Source organism: Hyperolius riggenbachi, chromosome 7 (assembly GCF_040937935.1).
Source record: "Hyperolius riggenbachi isolate aHypRig1 chromosome 7, aHypRig1.pri, whole genome shotgun sequence".
Lineage (NCBI taxonomy): Eukaryota > Metazoa > Chordata > Amphibia > Anura > Hyperoliidae > Hyperolius > Hyperolius riggenbachi.
In genome coordinates, this window is record NC_090652.1 from 223,211,687 (window position 1) to 223,231,469 (window position 19,783).

General features: G+C 44.4%; 2 protein-coding genes across 3 annotated transcripts in view; both read right to left on the minus strand.

Moving 5' to 3' along the window:
* Window positions 1-19,783, minus strand: part of LOC137524864 (UDP-glucuronosyltransferase 1A1-like) — a 227,004-nt gene that overhangs the window by 175,866 nt on the left and 31,355 nt on the right. The window lies entirely within an intron of this gene.
* On the minus strand, window positions 994-19,693 carry LOC137525301 (UDP-glucuronosyltransferase 1-6-like). The gene is made up of 3 exons (XM_068246357.1): window positions 18,829-19,693; window positions 11,962-12,104; window positions 994-1,171 (listed from the first exon to the last, which is right to left on the minus strand). Exons 1-3 carry the CDS (start codon window positions 19,681-19,683, stop codon window positions 994-996), a joined length of 1,176 nt encoding a protein of 391 aa, XP_068102458.1. The 5' UTR covers window positions 19,684-19,693.

The window sequence follows — 19,783 nt, forward strand, 5'->3', positions numbered from 1 at the left end:
TATCGATTGCATGGGACTTTGGAAACATAATTTCAATTTCTGTCAACAAAAGTGACATAAACGCCGTAGTTCAGCCTCCCATTTTTAATGCATACAGTAGTAAATTTGAATTAATTAGCAATACATAAATTCCAATTATCCTAGCCCTATCCATGTCCTTCCTCTACTGAAATAAATTAACACTTAGTGGCCAGCACTGCAGTTCCATGTACAATAGAGCATTTAATCCTTCACACACCTTCACCCGGTGTATTTATAAAAGCCATGTGTACCTCTTATCAGCCAGGTATTTTAAATATACTTATTACAAAATTTACTACTACTCATAATTAACCAGTTCCCCACTGTTGGTATGCATATCTACGCCCCTGGATACTTAACAACCAGGGGTGTAGATATGTGTACCTGTGTATTTACCTCACTGCTCGCGATCGCTGCATTACTGCCGTTTGTTTCCACACCAATCCCGCCGTTCTGTGATTGGTGAATGGGAAACAGCTGTATCCAAACCCGATCGCAGTGCCTGTGATGAATGAAAGCTGGCGTCAGTGAGACATTGGCTTTTATTTACAAAGTAAAAGTAAAACAGTTACATTTAATACTTCCGTGTACTGTTTACAGTACTCGGTAATTAAGTGTAGCACAATCTTGTGGCCAAAAAGTAAAAATGCACCCACACACCCTATTATATAGAACAATAAATACTTTTTTTTTTTAAACCCCTTTCATACCTACCCCATAATTAACAAAATAAAACATTTGTAAAAAATAAAATAAAAAAATAACACACAGTATTTTTTGAAATATAAGATGCACTTTTTTGGTGGGAAAATTGGGTGCGTCTTATATTCCAAATGTACAGTAAAAAAGTCATGCAGAATGCGCAGGGAAGCACTTACGCATCCAACCACCACTTGTTCACCATGTGCTTCGAGCACCCAGCTTCTGCATAAAGTTTGGCTCCCTCTAGCCGCCGCTCATTCACCAAGTTCTTCAGACGTCTCTACCTGCATAAAGTCTGGCTCCCTCCAGGAGCCTCTCATTCATCATTTGCTCCAGCCTGTCCGCATCCCTCTCGCTGCGCTTCTCAGCAACATACTTCAGAGAGACCCAAGGCCACCGTATACAGGAAGTGACATCACTGCTGGTTACTTCCTGTATACCAAGGCCGCTGTAAATGGGCAATGATCACTGTGACCACTGTTCACTCTGAAGTATGGCGCCAGGAAGTGCAGTGAGAGGGAGATTGACTTTATGCAAGAAAGGGGCCGCACGGGGTAGATGGTAAACGAGCGGTGGCCAGTGGGAGAGGGGGGTTTAACTATAGGGGGAGGCAAAGGCTACTTATATGGGGAAAATGGGAAAAGCGAAGGCTACCAATAGGTGGGGGAAACGGAGCAGTGCTTTTCAGCGCTGCTAGATTTGGGCGCAGCCGGCGCCTCCATAGACTTCAATAGGAATCACTCCTATTGAAGCGCTTAGTGAGTAACAGGTTGCTTAAAAACATAATAATTCGGCCTCCAGCAATCGCTGGAAGCCGAATTATTTCATTCCCCCACTATCCATGGCGGCCTGGAGGGGGAATAGTAATTAAATCGGCCCGGACTTGTGCAGAAGCAGGATCAGCTATATACCGCTGTATCTTGCGCCCAAGTCTACCGGCGCCGATTTCAAATGTACTCGGGGGAAAGGCTACCTATAGGTGATGGGGGCAAAGGCTACCTATACTAGGGGCAAAGGCTACCTATATGGTGGGGGGGAGCAAAGGCTACCTGCACAATGGGGAGAAGTGTAGGCTACCTATAAAATAATGGGGGGGGGGGCAAAAGCTACTTATACAATAGGGGGAGGGGTACCTATACAGTAGGGGGTAGGTAGAGTCTACCTATACTAGGGGAAAGGCTACCTATACTGGGGCTAATGCTATCTATACTAGGGGAGGGGCAAAAGCTATCTGAGAGTAGTGTAACTGTGGGCAGCAGGGATTAGTGTAGTGTAGCTTTGAGACAGTTTTGGGGAAAAGGTCCATAAGACGCTCCTGACCATAGATGTACCAGGTTTTAGTCTTTAGTTTTTTTCACAGATTTTTTTCCCTCTAAATCTAGGTGCATCTTATAGTCCGGAGCATTTTATATTCCCAAAAATATGGTAATTTAAAAAAAAATACATAAATAGTTACCTTAGGGACTTTTTAACCACTTCACCACTGAGGGGTTTTACCTCTTAACCACCAGAGCAATTTTCACCTTTCAGCGCTCCTTTCATTCATTCGTCTATAACTTTATCATTACTTATCGCAATTAAATGAACTATATCTTGTTTTTTCCTCCACCAATTAGGCTTTCTTTAGGTGGGACATTATGCCAAGAATTATTTTATTCTAAATGTGTTTTAATGGGAAAATAGGAAAAATGTGGGAAAAAATTCATTATTTTTCAGTTTTCGGCCATTATAGTTTTTAAATAAAGCATGCTACTGTAATTAAAATCCATGAAATGTATTTGCCCATTTGTCCCGGCTATAAAACCGTTTAAATTATGTCCCTATCACAATGTTTGGCGCCAATATTTTATTTGGAAATAAAGGTGCATTTTTTTCAGTTTTGCGTCCATCCCTAATTACAAGCCGATAGTTTATAAAGTAACAGTGTTGTACCCTCCTGACATAAATATTTAAAAAGTTCAGTCCCTAAGGTAACTATTTATGTATTTTTTTTAATTGTAAATGTTTAAAAAAAAATTTAATTCCAAAAAAAAAAAATTGGGAGTGTGGGAGGTAATGAGTTAATTTTTTGTGTATAAGTAATATATTTGTATGTGAAAAATGTTTTAGGGTGTAGATTTACTATTTGGCCACAAGATGGCCACAGTAACTTTTTGTTTAATGCGACCTCCAAGCGTCCTTCCGGACGCTTGGAGGAAGTACTAGGAGGCTGGGTAAGTGTTTTTTTTTTTCACAATGATCACGCTGCTCATCGGAGAGCAGCGGATCATTGCGGGGCTTAGATCAACGAACGGGAATGGATTTTCCCGTTCATTGATCTCCGGGCGAGCGGCGTGTTTACGAGCGGGAGTGCGCGCTACAGCGTGCGGGAGCGCGGGCAGCGGCGGGAGCGCGGAAAGTACAGATTTCTCCGCCCCTGGGGGTTAAAGGATGGAAAAAGGGATGGAGAAATTCGTACGGGCGGGGGTAAAGTGGTTAATATGTATGTCATGAGGGTATATTATTGATTTTATTGTAAATAAAGGCTTGTAATTATTGGTATAGTTTAATTTAAAAAAAAATTAAAATACACCTTTATTTACAAATAAAATATTATTGCTATACATTGTACTAGGAACACAATTTAAAAGTTGTAATAACCAGGACAAATGGGCAAATAAAACATGTGGGTTTTATCTAACAAACCCCTTTTTATTGTAGCCTCCCTGGTGTTCAATTTCCCCAGGATTTCTGTGCAAAAAGTGGTTCAATTAATGTCAAATAATTTTCAAGCATTTTTTATTTTTAATCATTTTTTTTTATATTGAATTCAATACACGTTATTGTATTGAATTCAATAAAAAAAAAAAGAATAGTTTGCCGCCAGATGTTGATGATGCTGCGTCATCAACAACAGTCGCTGGGGGAACGTGTAATCGCAGAGGGAGAACCAAATCCGCCGAGGGACATGAAAGAAGACACTGGGGAAGCTATCAGAGGTACATGACAAGGGCTCAGCATGCCAATGGTGAGCAATGGTTAGCCAGGCATAGTTACCCCAGTATAGGTTAGTCACGTATAGGTGCCACAGAATAGGTAGCCAGGTATAGGTGCCAGGACTGTGGAGTCGGAGTTGGAGTTGAGGAGTCAGAGCCATTCTGAGTATCCTGAGTCTGAGTCCCTGGTTTCATAAATTGAGGAGTCGGATGATATCAGTAGCCCTGATAGGTGCCACAGTATAGGTAACCAGGTATAAATGTCCATAGTAAAGTTGGCCAGCTATAGGTGTAACAGTATAGGTTAGCCAGGAGTAATTGTCCCCAGTATTAGACGCCGTAGGTGATACAGTATAAGTTAGCCAGGAATAATTGTCCCCAGTATTAAGCAGCTGTAGGGGCTCTCTTTCCCCCTCATGTTTCATTCCTTATCGCCCCTCCTCCCATTACTGATCATCCATCCCACCCCCCTCCTGATCCCCAGGTGACATTCGTGATCCCCCCTCTCTCCACCGATCATCCCCCCCCCCCCCCACACACACACGGAGACAGCAGCATTCCTTATCCCCCACCCTCCCTCCACTGACAGTCCATCCCTCCCGATTCCCCCCCCCCCCCTTACTAAATGGAGACCCCAGCAGCATTCCTGATCCTCCCGCCACTGATAATCCATGTCTCCCTCCCGATGCCCCCCCCCCTTTTTTTACACACCACAGACCCCAGCATTTCTGATTTCCCCCACCCCCCTCCCTCCACAATCATCAATGTCTCCCTCCCGATGCCCCCCTTTTTTTTTTACACACCCCAGCATTTCTGATTCCCCCTTCCACAATCATACTTGTCTCCCTCCCGATGCCCCCTGCCCTCTTGTGCCCCTGGCGCTGCTGTAAATAGAGAAGGGGAATAATTACTCACCACAGGCTCTCTCCAGCATTGATCACTGATTCCCCAAAACTGTATACAGTTGCCCGGATCTGCACACGGAGAAGAATCAGCGATCATTGCTGGAGAGAGCCTGTGGTGAGTATTTCTCCCTATGTTTACATCACTTCACATTTACTTCACCGGGGCACAGGAGGGAAAGGGGCAGCGGGAGGGAGACAACATGTATGATTTGGGGGGGGGGGGGGGGGAATCAGAAATGCTTCGGTGTGTAAAAGAAGGGGGGCATTGGGAGGGGTGGATTATCAGTGGAGGGAGGGAGTGGGAGATAAGGAATGCGGCCGGCCACCAGCTTGTAGCTGCTCTGCGCAGCCAGATCTGTGGACTTCCTTGGGACTGATAGATGCAGGTTGGCACACTATGGGTAGCTCAGATCGCTACCCACAGTATGCTGACAGGCATCCATCAGTCCCAGGGAAGCCCATAGAAGCAGAAAAAGTGGATCCGGATGTGCAGAGCAGCTAGAAATCCCCCTGGAAGCATAGGCGATCCTGACTTGTCGATTTCAGCATGTTTTAGCTGGACGAGTCTGGCTCTTCATTACCGCTAGGGAGGTTAAAACTATAATGGCTGTAAACAGAGAAATAATGATTTTCTTTTCATTTTTTTTCTTACTATCCCATTTAAACTGCATATAAAATAAAATTATTCTTGGCAAAAAGTACCACCCAAAGAAAGCGGAATTTGTGGCAAAAAAACCTCAATATATACTGTTGATCATTACGGTGTGATAAGTGACAATAAAGGTATTGGTGAATGAATGGGAGGAGCATGATGTGAAAATTGCTCTGGTTTTTAAGGGGAAAAAAACTGTGGTTGAGAAGTGGTTAAAAGGAAAAAAAATAATATTTTGTTTTATACTAAACAAAACTTACCGTATATACTCGAGTATAAGCCGACCCGAGTATAAGCCGACCCCCCAACTTTTACTTAAAAAAAAGCAGAAAAAAGATTGACCCGAGTATAAACCGAGGACCTACTATAGGATATTTCATGGATCTGTAATTGTGTTAAATCCTAAATGACAATTTTGTGGAAATGAAGGAATGAAGTCATGTCCTATAGACTTAATGGATAAGGATAGCTTTATTGCTTGGCAACATAAATGTATAGTTCCCAAAAGAGGTTGCAGTTCCTTTGAAGAGCATGTAAAAAGTGCTGAGGCTAGTCCTGTGCATATGCAGAAACAGTGTCCGCCTGTGTGAGTGTCCTTTGGGCATATGCACAACAGGAGTGCAGTGCCAATCCCTCACCTGGCACAAAAGAGAGTTGTGTGTGGTCTCCCCCCACCCGAAGCAGTGCCCCTGACAGTGGCCGCCTGTGTAATTAAGTGTCCCGCTGGCATATGCACAGCAGGAGCGCAGTACCGACAATATCCCCCCCTCACCCGGCACATTAGGGAGCAGTATGTGTGTGGTCAACCAACCCAGTTCCACTCCCCTCCTCCCCCACCCCCCCTCCGGAGCGGTGTTTCCCGTCGGAGCAGCAATTCTGACAGCGTCCACCTGCCTGAGTGTCCCCCGTATAGTGCGGGCACTATGCACTGCAGGAGCGCATTACCGACAATGTCCCCCCTCACCCGGCACATTAGGAAGCTGTGTGTGTGGTCCCCTCGCCGGAGCGTGTTTCCCGTTGGAGCGTCCGCCTGCCTGAGTATCCCCCGTGCATATATACAGCATAGTCCCCCGTATAGCATGTGCTGCTCAGCGGTGTACAGTAGGAGCATTCACTCACTTTTTCTGCTGCCATGATTCATACCGTACTTGTCTGTTGCCGTCTCATGTTTATGACATGCTCTAGTGTAGCTTCTCATTAGGCGCCTGCTGGCGGAATTCATACAGACGGCAATAGACCCGTACGGTAGAGGAATCAAAAAGTGAGTGAATGCTCCTACTGTACACCGCTGAGCAGCACATGCTATACGGGGGACTATGCTGTATATATGCACGGGGGATACTCAGGCAGGCGGACGCTCCAACGGGAAACACGCTCCGGCGAGGGGACCACACACACAGCTTCCTAATGTGCCGGGTGAGGGGGACATTGTCGGTTCTGCGCTCCTGCAGTGCATAGTGCCCGCAAGACAACTAATCACACAGGCAGGCGGACGCTGTCGGGAATACCGCTCCGATGGAAGGTACCACACAGCTGAGGGGGAACATTGTCAGCACTGCGCTCCTGCTGTACATATGCCCATGGGTCACTCACACTGGCAGACACTGTCAGGAATACTGCTCCGGCGGGGGAAGACCACACACACACATCTATCTAATGTGCTGGGGGACACTAGGTTAATTGGTGACGCGAGTATAAGCCGAGACCCCCACTTTTGGGCCAGTTTTTTGGTCCCAAAAACTCGGCTTATACTCGAGTATATACGGTAACTTTTGTTTCTTCTATGCTACCTGCATAGGAGAAAGTAAAAACATGAAAATGCTGATTTGTTCTTATCCAGCAGTATTATTTAGCTGTGTTCATAGCTCATGACCATCTGCCAGAGGTGACAGGTGAAAGGAGGACAACTGCTTGATTAATACCTTGTCCTGCAATAGATTACTTATTACATCTAGTTTTTTTTTTTTTTTTTTAAGTTGTATTTCTCCATCAAAATAAAATTAAAGTGCATTTCTACCTATGGTAGAGAATAAACAGCTAAAAATGACATTCCCTCAAAATACTGCCATAAGAGCACTAAAGCAGCCATCTGCTTTGCCAACTTGTGAGAATGCTGCAGTACATCATTATGGGGTTTAGATTTGGCCCCAAGAAGTGGTGCAATGGGTGTATAAATGTAAAATGGTGGAGGTGCCCAAAAAGTATAAAACAATTACAACAATATAAAAAAGAGAGATATGGTAAGCTTACATCTCCTGTGGCAAAGTAGAAAATGTAGATTTTCAAATGTTTATTGCACAAAAGGTTCAGACAAAGCGTTTCTTAGGCATTTCCTGCCTCATTAGTTCAATAAAAACATTAAAAAGTTAATCTTAACCAAAATCTAGTAGATTTTGAACTCTTCAAATCTATCTGTATAGAAGTTGTCACGGAACAGCCGTGAGAAACGCGGGCAAATTGGAAGGGGCCGCGCAGTTCAATTTCTGATCGCTGCCTGGCTAAATTTGTGCAGCTATTACAGGAATCAGAAATTGACATTCCTGGTTTTTTAAAAGTACAAGTTTTTCTCCTCTGCCCTGATGTAGATGCAGGATGTCTTTTGATGTGTTAATTAGCTTTGAATGTTTATCTTTCATTACCTCTCTAGTCACCAGCTGGGGACTCTATTCACAGAAGGCTTCCCTCCCCAGCAGGGGGCTACTCCAAACCTACGTTCCCCCCAGACTTCGTGGCACCGATGAATGGCCAATCTGAAAGCCTGGGTGGTATGATTTCCTGTCGGCATACGAAAACCGAATATCGCACAGCTATGAAATTCATATAGTCTTATTCAGTAAAATCTGGCCATCGTGCTGATATGAAATTCATTGTGATGGCCCGTTCGGTTAAGGAGTTATGGACCCCTCGGTAACCATACGCCCTAACACCCGCATCCAAGGTATCATATTAATCGGTAGGTTCTGGGGATCGAGAACATGTAATTATTATTTGTGTGCCGGCCGCGTAGGTCAGTCTAGAGAAATGTCAGGATTATGGGGCTTGTGGAAGCCCCTGCCTTAGATGTGATTACCATAGTCCGGCCCGGGGGGCTGACTCTGGAAGCCCGCCTCTGAAAGCAGCTCCATTAAAAGTACATGAGCTGCCCGGGCTAGTTAGTCCTCCAAATTCCACCTTCCTGAGAGCACATTGCCAGCCAGAGGACACTTGGTTGGCGGCCATCTTGTCTAAGCTGAAACAAAGGACACATGGCTAGCGGCCATCTTGATCGGCCATCTTTGCTGAAACTGAACAAAGGACATCTTCCATATTGCTTGGATTTTAAACTTTGCTGAACTGAACAAAAGGAACTCTACAAGTTTTCCCATTAAAGGACATCTTTCCAGGAACTAAGTATTTTTTCTCCCTTCTTTTATTTTTCATACTGGCTATTACTGTTTTAATAATTGTTGATTTTAATAATTGTCTGTATATATTAATTATTTATATTGCTTTCAATAAACCGACACTATCGTCAGTTGTTGTTCTAGCTACCCTATTATTCAGCATACACAGAAACTGATCCCAGGTCTCTGAAGAGACGCTACTATTGTTTGTTGTTGGCTAGACAGAATACAGCGTGTTTTAACCGTTTTTATTCGCAGGATCAGTCAGGCAGCCGGGTCCACTGGCCCATATCAGTGGTGGTGGCAGTTATACCCTGGAGTCGTGTGTAAGTTGTAATTACCGTACCTCACAGGCTCCCTTCTGGTTTGTTCCCAACGGTTCCTGCGCATCGACTGCGACCAGAGTTCGCACGATGCGTGCGCTGGCACCGTTTGGAAGGCCATTTGCGGTCTGACCACTAGGGCCTCCTGTGACAGTGTTAGGCAGCGGTTGGGACCTGTGTTGTGCTGAAAAGTATCTAAGATAGCACTAGCGCTATCCAGAAACGAACTAATTCGTTGGTGTAGCTGGAATGCAATATATTTTTTATATATACAGAGAGACTGTGTAGCCAGAACCCCTCCCCAAAAGTTTTATTTTATTTGGCATGGAAATGTCCGGGAACTACAAGAACATGTGCCTGTCAGACCTGCAAAATCTTTGCCAAGCGAGAGGCATTGACGTCGGCCGCAGGAAACAACAGGACCTGGTAACGGACTTGTTTCAATGGGATACCCAGCAACTGCGGGAGCTGGATGTGTCTGCTGAGGTAGACGCCGACCCATCTGACTCAAGCCATGGGGAACCAGAGACTGAGAATCCTGATCGTACAGAGGTTGTGCATCCTGAGGGCCCTGCATTAACGGCTACGCAGGAGACTCTCAGTGTGGTCCCCACTCCCAGAGTTTCTGAAAGTACTCGCCAGGAACCGGCCAGCACTGGACTTTCTGTTTGTACTGATCCGCTAATGCAGCAGGCCTTCCGACAGCTGATGGAGACTGACCTGGACAAGTACCTGCAGTACATGCAAGCGCAGTGGAGCGCCAATCTGCAGAGGCACGAGAGGAACGGGAGCGCCAACGACAGCATGAGCTAAACATGGCAAAAGTGCAACAGGCCAGCCGGAGTTCTTCGCCCAGCCTCCCTGCTGAAGGAGCTGCATCACCCGTGAGTGCAAAATTAAAATTTGCTAATATTGAAAAAGACACTGACATTGACTTGTTTCTGCAGTCTTTTGAAAAAGCATTCCGTCAGTATCGTCTGTCCCAACACCAGTGGGCCAGACATCTGACACCTTTGCTGCACTACAAAGCGCTTGATGCTTTCGCAGAATTGCCTGCGGAGAAAGATAATGATTAGGCCGCTATAAAAGACGCTATCATTACTAAGTACCAGCTGACGCCAGAAACCTATCGCAAAAAGTTCAGGGCCTGGCAGAAAAAGTCTTCTGATTCGTACCGAGATGTGGTCAGCAGCTTGCTCACCACACTCCGCCAGTGGACTCTAGGCCTCACCATAGGGTCTTATGGTGTCCTGGAGGACTTGATAGTCCTCGAACAATTTCTGAACATTTGCCCTGCTGATGTAAGACAGTTTGTGCTGGAGCGCAAGCGGGCATCAGCAACTGTCGCTGCAGACCTCGCTGAGACCTTTGCAACTACCCGGGTGTCTGATACACGCAGAACTGTCCCATCCAGCTGGAGAGGAGGTCAGCCCAATACCCCGGCAGACTCTCCTGCCCCTGTGAGCTGTCAGCCACCAAGGCCACCCAGCGCAGCTGCTGTACCCAGGCCTGCAGCCCCTGGAGAGGTCACCTGTCACTACTGCCGCCAGCCCGGGCACATGAAATTCGACTGTCCGGAGCGGAGACAGACACCACCAGCACCTGGATCATCTGCATCACCTGTACCTCACCCACAGCAGAGGCAACCCGCCAGCGAACCACAGCCTGGATCATCAGATTTTGTTCTGTTTGCCCGCGGAAAGGAAATCCGCGACCAAACCGACTAGCAGCAACTTGTTAGAGTGAACGACAAAGTTGTCACCGGATTCCGAGACACCGGAGCTGACATCACGTTAGTTCACTCACACCTTGTGCCAAAGGAGAGCATCAGCTCCAGCCGATCCCTTGCCCTTACTGGAGTAGAGGGCACCCTTTTTCACATAGCCCACACAAGAGTGAAGATGGATTGGGGGGTGGGAATCCAAGAAAGAGTTGTTGGGGTTATGAAGGATCTCCCAGTCCCTGTGTTGCTGGGGACTGATTTGGGCAAGCTTGTGTCCTACTACGAACCTGCCACGATCGCCTTGTCGCTCACGGAAGGAGACAGACTCTCCACCCACCACCAGGTACTTTATACACTTGGGGGAGCACCAGGGGGAGGTGGGTTGAATGTGCCCAGTTCAAGGGTACCAGGTTCAATAGTGCCTGCTTCAAAGGCACCTGAGTTTGATGTACAAACTGCCTGTTGTGATGAAGATGTAACTGTACCTGTGTTTAATGTACCAACTGTCTGTAATGAAAGTGTGTCTATGCCTGTCACTGTCATTAATGCATGCAACGATGATTCAAGTAATGCCAGCCTGTGCCATTCTGAAGGTATACCTGTGCTAGCAGTACCGCGCAGCTGTACTGCTCAGAACCTGAGCTCAAAACAGGTGGAGGGGGTTCCGGCCTCCTCCCCCTCCTCTGACCATAGGGATGAGACCTTTCAGCTGCTGGCCTCGTGTGACATGAGCCAGGTGGCTGAAACTGACAGCGTATTCACAGCAGCTCTACAAAGGGACCCAAGCCTGGAGGTGCTCAGGCAGCAAGCCTCTGAGCCCCTCGCAGACGGGGCCGCTTTCAAGGTGTACTGGGAAGGTGGGAGACTGTACAGCAAGTCTGTACAGCCCCCTACCGGTATATCACATGCAAATACCAAATGGCTTGTGGTCCCGAGTGCGTTCAGGGGACCTGTGCTGAAATCCGCACATAATTCCCTGACAGGACACTCTGGTGTCCGCAAGACACTTGCCTGTATTCGGAGACAGTTTTATTGGCCCAGGATGAACAGGGATGTAGCAAACTACTGCAAAGCATGTGCCGCCTGTCAGGAGCTGGGAAGGTCCAGGGATTCCCGCGAGGTTCCCTTAGGTCCACAGCCACTTCGCAGGGAACCTCTGCGTGGGCTGGCTGTTGACCTACCCAAACCACTGCCCGTTGTCAGCAGTCCCGGCAGACACCACATCCGACTGCAGTGGCGCAAATGCCCTGTCCAGAATGGTCCATGTCGGGTCAAACCTGAGGGTAGCAGACCGCGACATGTCCAGTGGGACCGAGCTGCAGGCGCCAATGGGTTTTCCCGCTGTGCCGGCCGCTCGAGACCCGTCAGCCAGGTTGGCCGACACGAAGCGGCCAGCCGATACCAGAACGCCAACGGGGAACTAGACCAGATATCGCAGATTAGTGGCAACGACACACATCTGGCTGATGCATGTCTATCTGCCTTCTCCCCAGGGGGTGCTGTCACGGAACAGCCGTGAGAAACGCGGGCGAATTGGAAGGGGCCGCGCAGTTCAATTTCTGATCACTGTCTGGCTAAATTTGTGCAGCCATTACAGGAATCAGAAATTGACATTCCTGGTTTTTTTAAAATACACGTTTTTCTCCTCTGCCCTGACCTAGACGCAGGATGTCTTTTGATGTGTTAATTAGCTTAGAATGTTTATCTTTCATTACCTCTCTAGTCACCAGCTGGGGACTCTATTCACAGAAGGCTTCCCTCCCCAGCAGGGGGCTACTCCAAACCTACATTCCCCCCAGACTTCGCGGCACCGATGAATGGCCAATCTGAAAGCCTGGGTAGTATGATTTCCCGTCGGCATGCGAAAACCGAATATCACACAGCTATGAAATTCATATAGTCTTATTCAGTAAAATCTGGCCATCATGCTGATATGAAATTCATTGTGATGGCCCGTTCGGTTAAGGAGTTATGGACCCCTCGGTAACCATACGCCCTAACACCCGCATCCAAGGTATCATATTAATCGGTAGGTTCTGGGGATCAAGAATATGTAATTATTATTTGTGTGCCGGCCGCGTAGGTCGGTCTAGAGAAACGTCAGGATTATGGGGCTTGTGGAAGCCCCTGCCCAGATGTGATTACCATAGTCCGGCCCGGGGGGCTGACTCTGGAAGCCCGCCTCTGAAAGCAGCTCCATTAAAAGTACATCAGCTGCCCGGGCTAGTTAGTCCTCCAAATTCCACCTTCCTGAGAGCACATTGCCAGCAAGAGGACACATGGTTGGCGGCCATCTTGTCTAAGCTGAAACAAAGGACACATGGCTAGCGGCCATCTTGATCGGCCATCTTTGCTGAAACTGAACAAAGGACATCTTCCGTATTGCTTGGATTTTAAACTTTGCTGAACTGAACAAAAGGAACTCTACAAGTTTTCCCACTAAAGGACATCTTTCCAGGAACTAAGTATTTTTTCTCCCTTCTTTTATTTTTCATACTGGCTATTACTGTTTTAATAATTGTTGATTTTAATAATTGTCTGTATATATTAATTATTTATATTGCTTTCAATAAACCGACGCTATCGTCAGTTGTTGTTCTAGCTACCCTATTATTCAGCATACACAGAAACTAATCCAAGGTCTCTGAAGAGACGCTACTATTGTTTGTTGTTGGCTAGACAGAATACAGCGTGTTTTAACCGTTTTTATTTGCAGGATCAGTCAGGCAGTCGGGTCCACTGGCCCATATCAGTGGTGGTGACAGTTATACCCTGGAGTCGTGTGTAAGTTGTAATTACCGTACCTCACAGGCTCTCTTCTGGTTTGTTCCCAATGGTTCCTGCGCATTGACTGCGACCAGAGTTCGCACGATCCGTGCGCTGGCACCGTTTGGAAGGCCATTTGCGGTCTGACCACTAGGGCCTCCTGTGACAGAAGTATGCACACACATTGCTTCATAGGCAAATAAACTCCCATAGTGTGTTCATAAAAGCCATGTGTACCTCTTATCAGGCTAGTATTGTAAATATATTTATTCCAAAATTTACTATCATACATATTAAAAGGGAAAGAAATAACGCCAGTTACAGTTTGCTTTATATCAGTGACTAAGCAAAACTCAGCTTTTGTTATCTGAATGTTACCTGCATAGGAGAAAACATGAAAATGCTGATTTGTTCTTAGCCAGCAATATTATTTTGCTGTGTTCATAGGTCATGACGATCTGCTAGAGGTGACAGGTGAAAGGTGAACAACTGCCATATTAATATCTTGTCCTGTAATATATTATTTACTCCATGTAATTTTTTTTTAAAAAGTTGTATTTCTCCATCAAAATAAAAGTAAAGTGCATTTCTACCTATGGTAGAGAATAAATTGCTAAAAAAGTACATTCCCTCAAAATGCTGCCATAAGAGCATTGAAGTAGCGATCTGCTTTATGAGAATGCTGCAGTACATCATTATGGGGTTTAGATTTGGCCCCAAGAAGTGGTGCATGGGTGTATACATGTTAAATGGTGGAGGCACCCAAAAGGTATAAAACAATAACTAAAAAAAAAGGAGAGGTATGGTAAGCTTACCTCTCCTGTGGTGAAGTAGCAAACGTAGATTTTCAAGTGTTTATTGCACAAAAGGTTCAGACAACACGTTTCTTGGGTATCTCACGTTTCATCAGGTCAATAAAAACATCAAAAAGTTCCTCTTTTCTTGGCAGTTAAAGCCAGTATGTCAGAGTTTATGGTCAATGAGAAACTGACTAGTATTCTCCGTAACTCACATAAAAAGTTTCTCCGTATTTGGAAACCTTGGATACAGCTTGAATTTCCAGGCTTAGACGTCAAAGTACTCACCACACTTATTAATTGTTGCATGCTCTTCTGGAATCTCTTTCCCTTTTCTGTCTTTTTTTTTCCTTCCTCTCTTTTCCCTTCTTTATCTTCCTGTTTTCTTTCTTCTCTTTTTTTCTCCCTAGTTTCTCACTCCCTTTTTTCCTACCCTTGTGGGCAAAGGGTGGGCGCACTGAGAGGACGGGAAGACTTTCCCTTCCCTCCCACCTTTATCCGCTTCTAGGACTACAGGTCCCTGGCCCTGCTTGCCGTCGGATTTCCAGGATCCATGTGTGCGTTTGTATTTGTTGTTTGATCTTTTAATGTACATGATTGTTATTATGGCCTACGCTCTCCAGTATATGATACCTTGTGCTACTGGAGTGTCCTTTGTGGCACGACTAATTGCACATGTTAGCTCCCCTGCGTGGGATGCATTCCTTTCTCTCATGTACGTCTGTTTATATTTTCTTTTTGTTACATAAAATGTTCAGTAAAAATATTGAAACCAAAAAGTTCCTCTTTACCAAAATCTAGTAGATTTTAAGTGCATCAAATGTATCTGTATAGATGTATGCACACATCTTGTGCCATAAGCAAAACATATTAATTTGCCTACTTGGCAGCAAAGGAAGTAAACTCCCCCAGTGTATTTATAAAAGCCATGTGTACCTCCTATCAGCCTGGTATTTTAAATATTGTTATTGCAAAATTTGCTATCATACACATTAAAAGGGAAAGGAATAATGCCTGTTATGTTTTGCTTTATACCAATGACTAAGCATAACTCCTCTTTTGTTATCTGTATGTCACCTGCATAGGAGACAGTAAAAACATGGAAATGCTGATTTGTTCTTAGCCAGCAATATTATTTTGCTGTGTTCATAGGCTATCATGACTATCTACCAGAGGTGAAAGGTGAACAACTGCCTGATTAATACCTTGTCCTGCAATAGATTACTTATTGCATCTAATTTTTTAAAAGGTTGTATTTCTCCATCAAAATAAAATTAAAGTGCATTTCTACCTATGGTAGAGAATAAACTGCTAAAAAATGACATTCCCTCAAAATGCTGCTATAAGAGCACTAAAGTAGCAATCTGCTTTGCTGACTTGTGAGAGTGCTGACAGTACATCAGTATGGGGTCTAGATGTGGCCCAGACAAGAAGTGGTGCATTGTTGTATAAGCATAAAACAGTGAAGGCACCCAAAAAGGTATTATCAATTACAAGAACATAAAAAGGAGAGGTATGGTAAGCTTACCTCTCTTGTGATAAGATAATGTAGCAATTTGAGATTTTCAAGTGTTTATTGCACACAAGATTCAGACAACACGTTTCTTGGGTTCCTCATGCTTCATCAGGTCAATAAAAACCACCAAGAAGTGCCTCTTAGCCGAAATCTAGTAAACTTTAAGGCCTCAAATCTATCTTTTTTTTTATAACAATTTTTTTTTTGCAAATCACAAAGAAACAAAATCTAAATTTTAGTACAGTCTTGGTCAGTGATTCGAAAATCATAATTGAAAGACAAGTGTGTACCAGGCTTAAAAAAAACCTGAGACGAATACTGTCCCAGGATTTATACTTACCTTGAGCCCCTCTAGCCCCTTTTAGGCCGTTCGATCTCTCGCCATTTCCCTGGGCCACTCTGGTCCCCGCTGGATGGACGGTATTTTGGCTCAGTTGCTCTTCATCGTCCATGCACAGCTCTGTCGCATGTGTGCTCCCATCACCAAAAGTGACTGAGCCAATGTACAAGGCTGTCCAGCAGGGGCCTGGAGAGGCCCGGGGGAAATTATGAGAGACTGAACAACCTGAAGGGGGCTTTATGAAGCCACAGGTAAGTATAAATCCTGGGACAGTATTTATCTTTGATACACATTTAGGAAAAGCCTGTTGCAAAATCATCAAGAACAGTGGCACAAACATATGTGAATATTCTGACTAGGGATGGTCAATAAGATATAAATAATGCTGAGTTTATGCAGCTGGAAAATAAACCAGTCAAATGCCGCAGCAGCATATTATTGGTCCATTTATGAGCTGCATAAAATTATCATATATTGTCATTTACATCTCATTGATGATGTCTAGGCCTCAGGAATAAGCAATGAGGGTTTGGGTGGAGTAAAGGCTTGTACATACATTTAATTTTGATTGGTCAATCACTGACCTATTTTACCACCTCCAATGGTATGAGGGCCAACAGATTTTGAATGCTCTGAACAGATTATGTAGATAATCTGTCATATTACATGAATGTTGTAAAATTGTTGGCCAATCAAAATTTGATGTGTGTACCAGGCTTTAGTGCATAGCTAGTGACTCATCAGCTTTGTCAGTCAGCTTTGCCGTTAGGATTTGTTAGATATTAAAATGTGATATTTGCTAGCATTTTCATACACAAAGTATGTGGAAGATTTTATTTTGCCCTTATTGCATGAACATTAAACCTGTCCTTACTAGTGGAAATAAATCCACAGTAACAATATTTGCAAAGCCTCTGGTGATATACAGATTACAGGGGACTTTTGGAAAGTCAACAAAAATGCAACATCACTAACTTCGTTTGTTAAGGGGGCATAGGGGTGACAATATTTAGCAATTTGTTAATAAAGCTATATTTTGATAAGTAGACATGTGTGGTATTGTGCATATTTATGGTGGAAAATTGGTCACCACACATGGCTCTCCTGTATAAGGATAAAATTACGCTACATTGATCTTGGCGCAGGACATTGTTGTATGTTATTGCAGGATTTTATGAGACAAGATCAGGATCAATCAGGAGTATAGACAAGGCGCTAAAGGAAGTAGGGTAGTTACTGGCATCACTGCTCTGCATGTCAGATGGGGGTGAACATAGTGGCTAACAAGAGAGTACAAGGGTGGGACTCAGAGAGGGAAAGTAACACAAAGCTCCTCCTCCTCTCTGGATCCCACACAGCTGTGGGATGCTTACACCACTGGAGGAGATGTTGCCTCTCTCCTGCAGCTTTCAATAAGAGAGGATGTGCACAGGCTACAGGTTGTCCTCCCTTTATACCCCGATACTCATTATCCCTGGGGAAGGGTTGTAATTGCAATTCTGGTAAAACAAACACACGTAGGGGATAAGTGGTTAAAGGCCTAGAAGAGGTAAATAGTTTTAAAATATTAATACTATTCCATGCAATATCAGAAATTTCTCATGGTAGAAAAAAAAATCTGCGCTCATTTTGGACATAAAACACCTCACACCTCTGATAGCCTTAACTAAATCTCTATATAAAAGTATTGGGTCTTCAGGTGACGGTATCAGCAAGCAAGTTTTTTTTTTTTTTTGCTCTGCCATGCAGAAAGGCATCTATAGGGCAACACATTTATTCATTGAATCAGGTAAAAGTATTTTAACCTGATTATTGGCTGCTGCGCCTAATTGTTGTTCCTTAATGCTAGAGATAGTCAGGGCCGGCGCTACCATAGAGGCAAAGGAGGCAGCTGCCCCAGGGCCCCAGAGCTTGTAGGGGCCCCCAGTGGCTACAAGAGGAAAAAAAAATTCAAATCGGCTTTATAGTTTTTGAGAAAATCGATTTTAAAGTTTCAAAGGAGAAAAAATACACATTTAAAAACCTGCCGACTTTAATGGTTAATAGCAAATCCACCTTAAATGCTAGAAACCCTAAATTTGCAGGATATGTTAAGGAGATCATTAGGAATAAGAGGAAAAACCAATTATTCAAAAAGACCTTGTAGTTTTTGAGAAAATCTATTTTAAAATTTCAAAGGAAAAAAGTATACTTTTAAATGCGGTAAATGTCACTTTTAGTAGCAAACCTAACGGTAGTGTAATTTTACATGCATCAAACGAAAGCGCAATACATTTCCTGACTGGGTTTCCAGGGGTCCATACGCAGCCGCAGCGCTTTGGCCAGGGATCGCTATACAGCCACAATATGGCTGCATGAAGATCCCTGGCATTTTTTCCTATTTTCCCCCAAAAAAATTTATGTTTGGAGTGTGGGAATTTATTTTAAAAAAAATTTTTGTGGGGTCCCCCCTCCTGAAACTTTTTAACCCCTTGTCCCCCATGCAGGCTGGGATAGCCAGAATGTGGAGCTCTGACCGATTGGGACTTTACACCCTGACTATACGAGCTGCAAAAAAGGTCCCATAATGCCGATTTTTGTTCTGGGGTATATGTTGGGGGGGCCCCCTAGGTTTATTTTGCCCTGGGGCCCCATTGTTGCTTAAACCGGCCCTGGAGATAGTAAGCGTATCAAGCCCCATATGTCTCTTGTGAGAGCTGCACTTTAACTGTATCTTGACTCTTACCTTAGGAAGGACCTTCTTTATAACACAGTTGATGCCTCCTACAAAAATCATGTTGGGCATTATTAGACGTGGATACTCAAAGACAAAGTCATATCTCAGAAGCCAGACTGAGGACTTGCTATAGAGCTCCAATTTTGTAACTTTTCTGTTGAGGACATTTGATGCAAGGTTCTCATAAGGCTGAAGAATTAGGTTACAGTAATAAGGTTCCACAAGCGTAATCAATGCATTCTCCACACGTTGAGCAAAGGTCATTCTGTCAGAGTTCTTGGTGAATACGCGGGGGACATATGAAAGAGGACTATCACACTGCGCACTTGCATAGTCAAGGTTACAAGGCAACCCCCTCAGAAAACTCACTGAAGGAATACCTAAATCTTCTGCCACAATCAAACCACAAAGCAATATAGGATCAGTGAGCAAAGCATGAAATTTTTCCTCTCGAAGATCACTGATGAGTTGTCTGTTAAGCAGTAGGCTCTCACAGGATTTGTAAGCCATTGACAACAAATCCAGCACGTCATTAAGCATCGTATAAGCAGATAGAAACATTGGACGGTCAAGAAAGTGTTTAGATCCATACTTTTTGTAGTGGGCTTTTATCCCCTGGTTTTCCTCGGGAACTGGGTAAGTTTTAACTGTGAACAGTTCAGATCCATTGATTGATAAGCTGTATTCAGGCATCACAAGCACAACCTGATGTCCTCTCTGTGCCACTTTTTCCACCACAGGATGCATACTGAGCCAGTGGCTACCATCCATAGGGATAACCAGCAGTTTACATCCATCAGCTAGGATAAAAAGCCCTACGAACAGAAGACATTTTCTGCAGAATGAAAAGGATTCCATGTCCATGATTCCTGTGGATGTTTATACAAATCCTACTGCAAAAAAATAACCACTAGTAATTGGATGCCATTTTTATCTAAAACTATTGTGTAACAACTTGGCATCA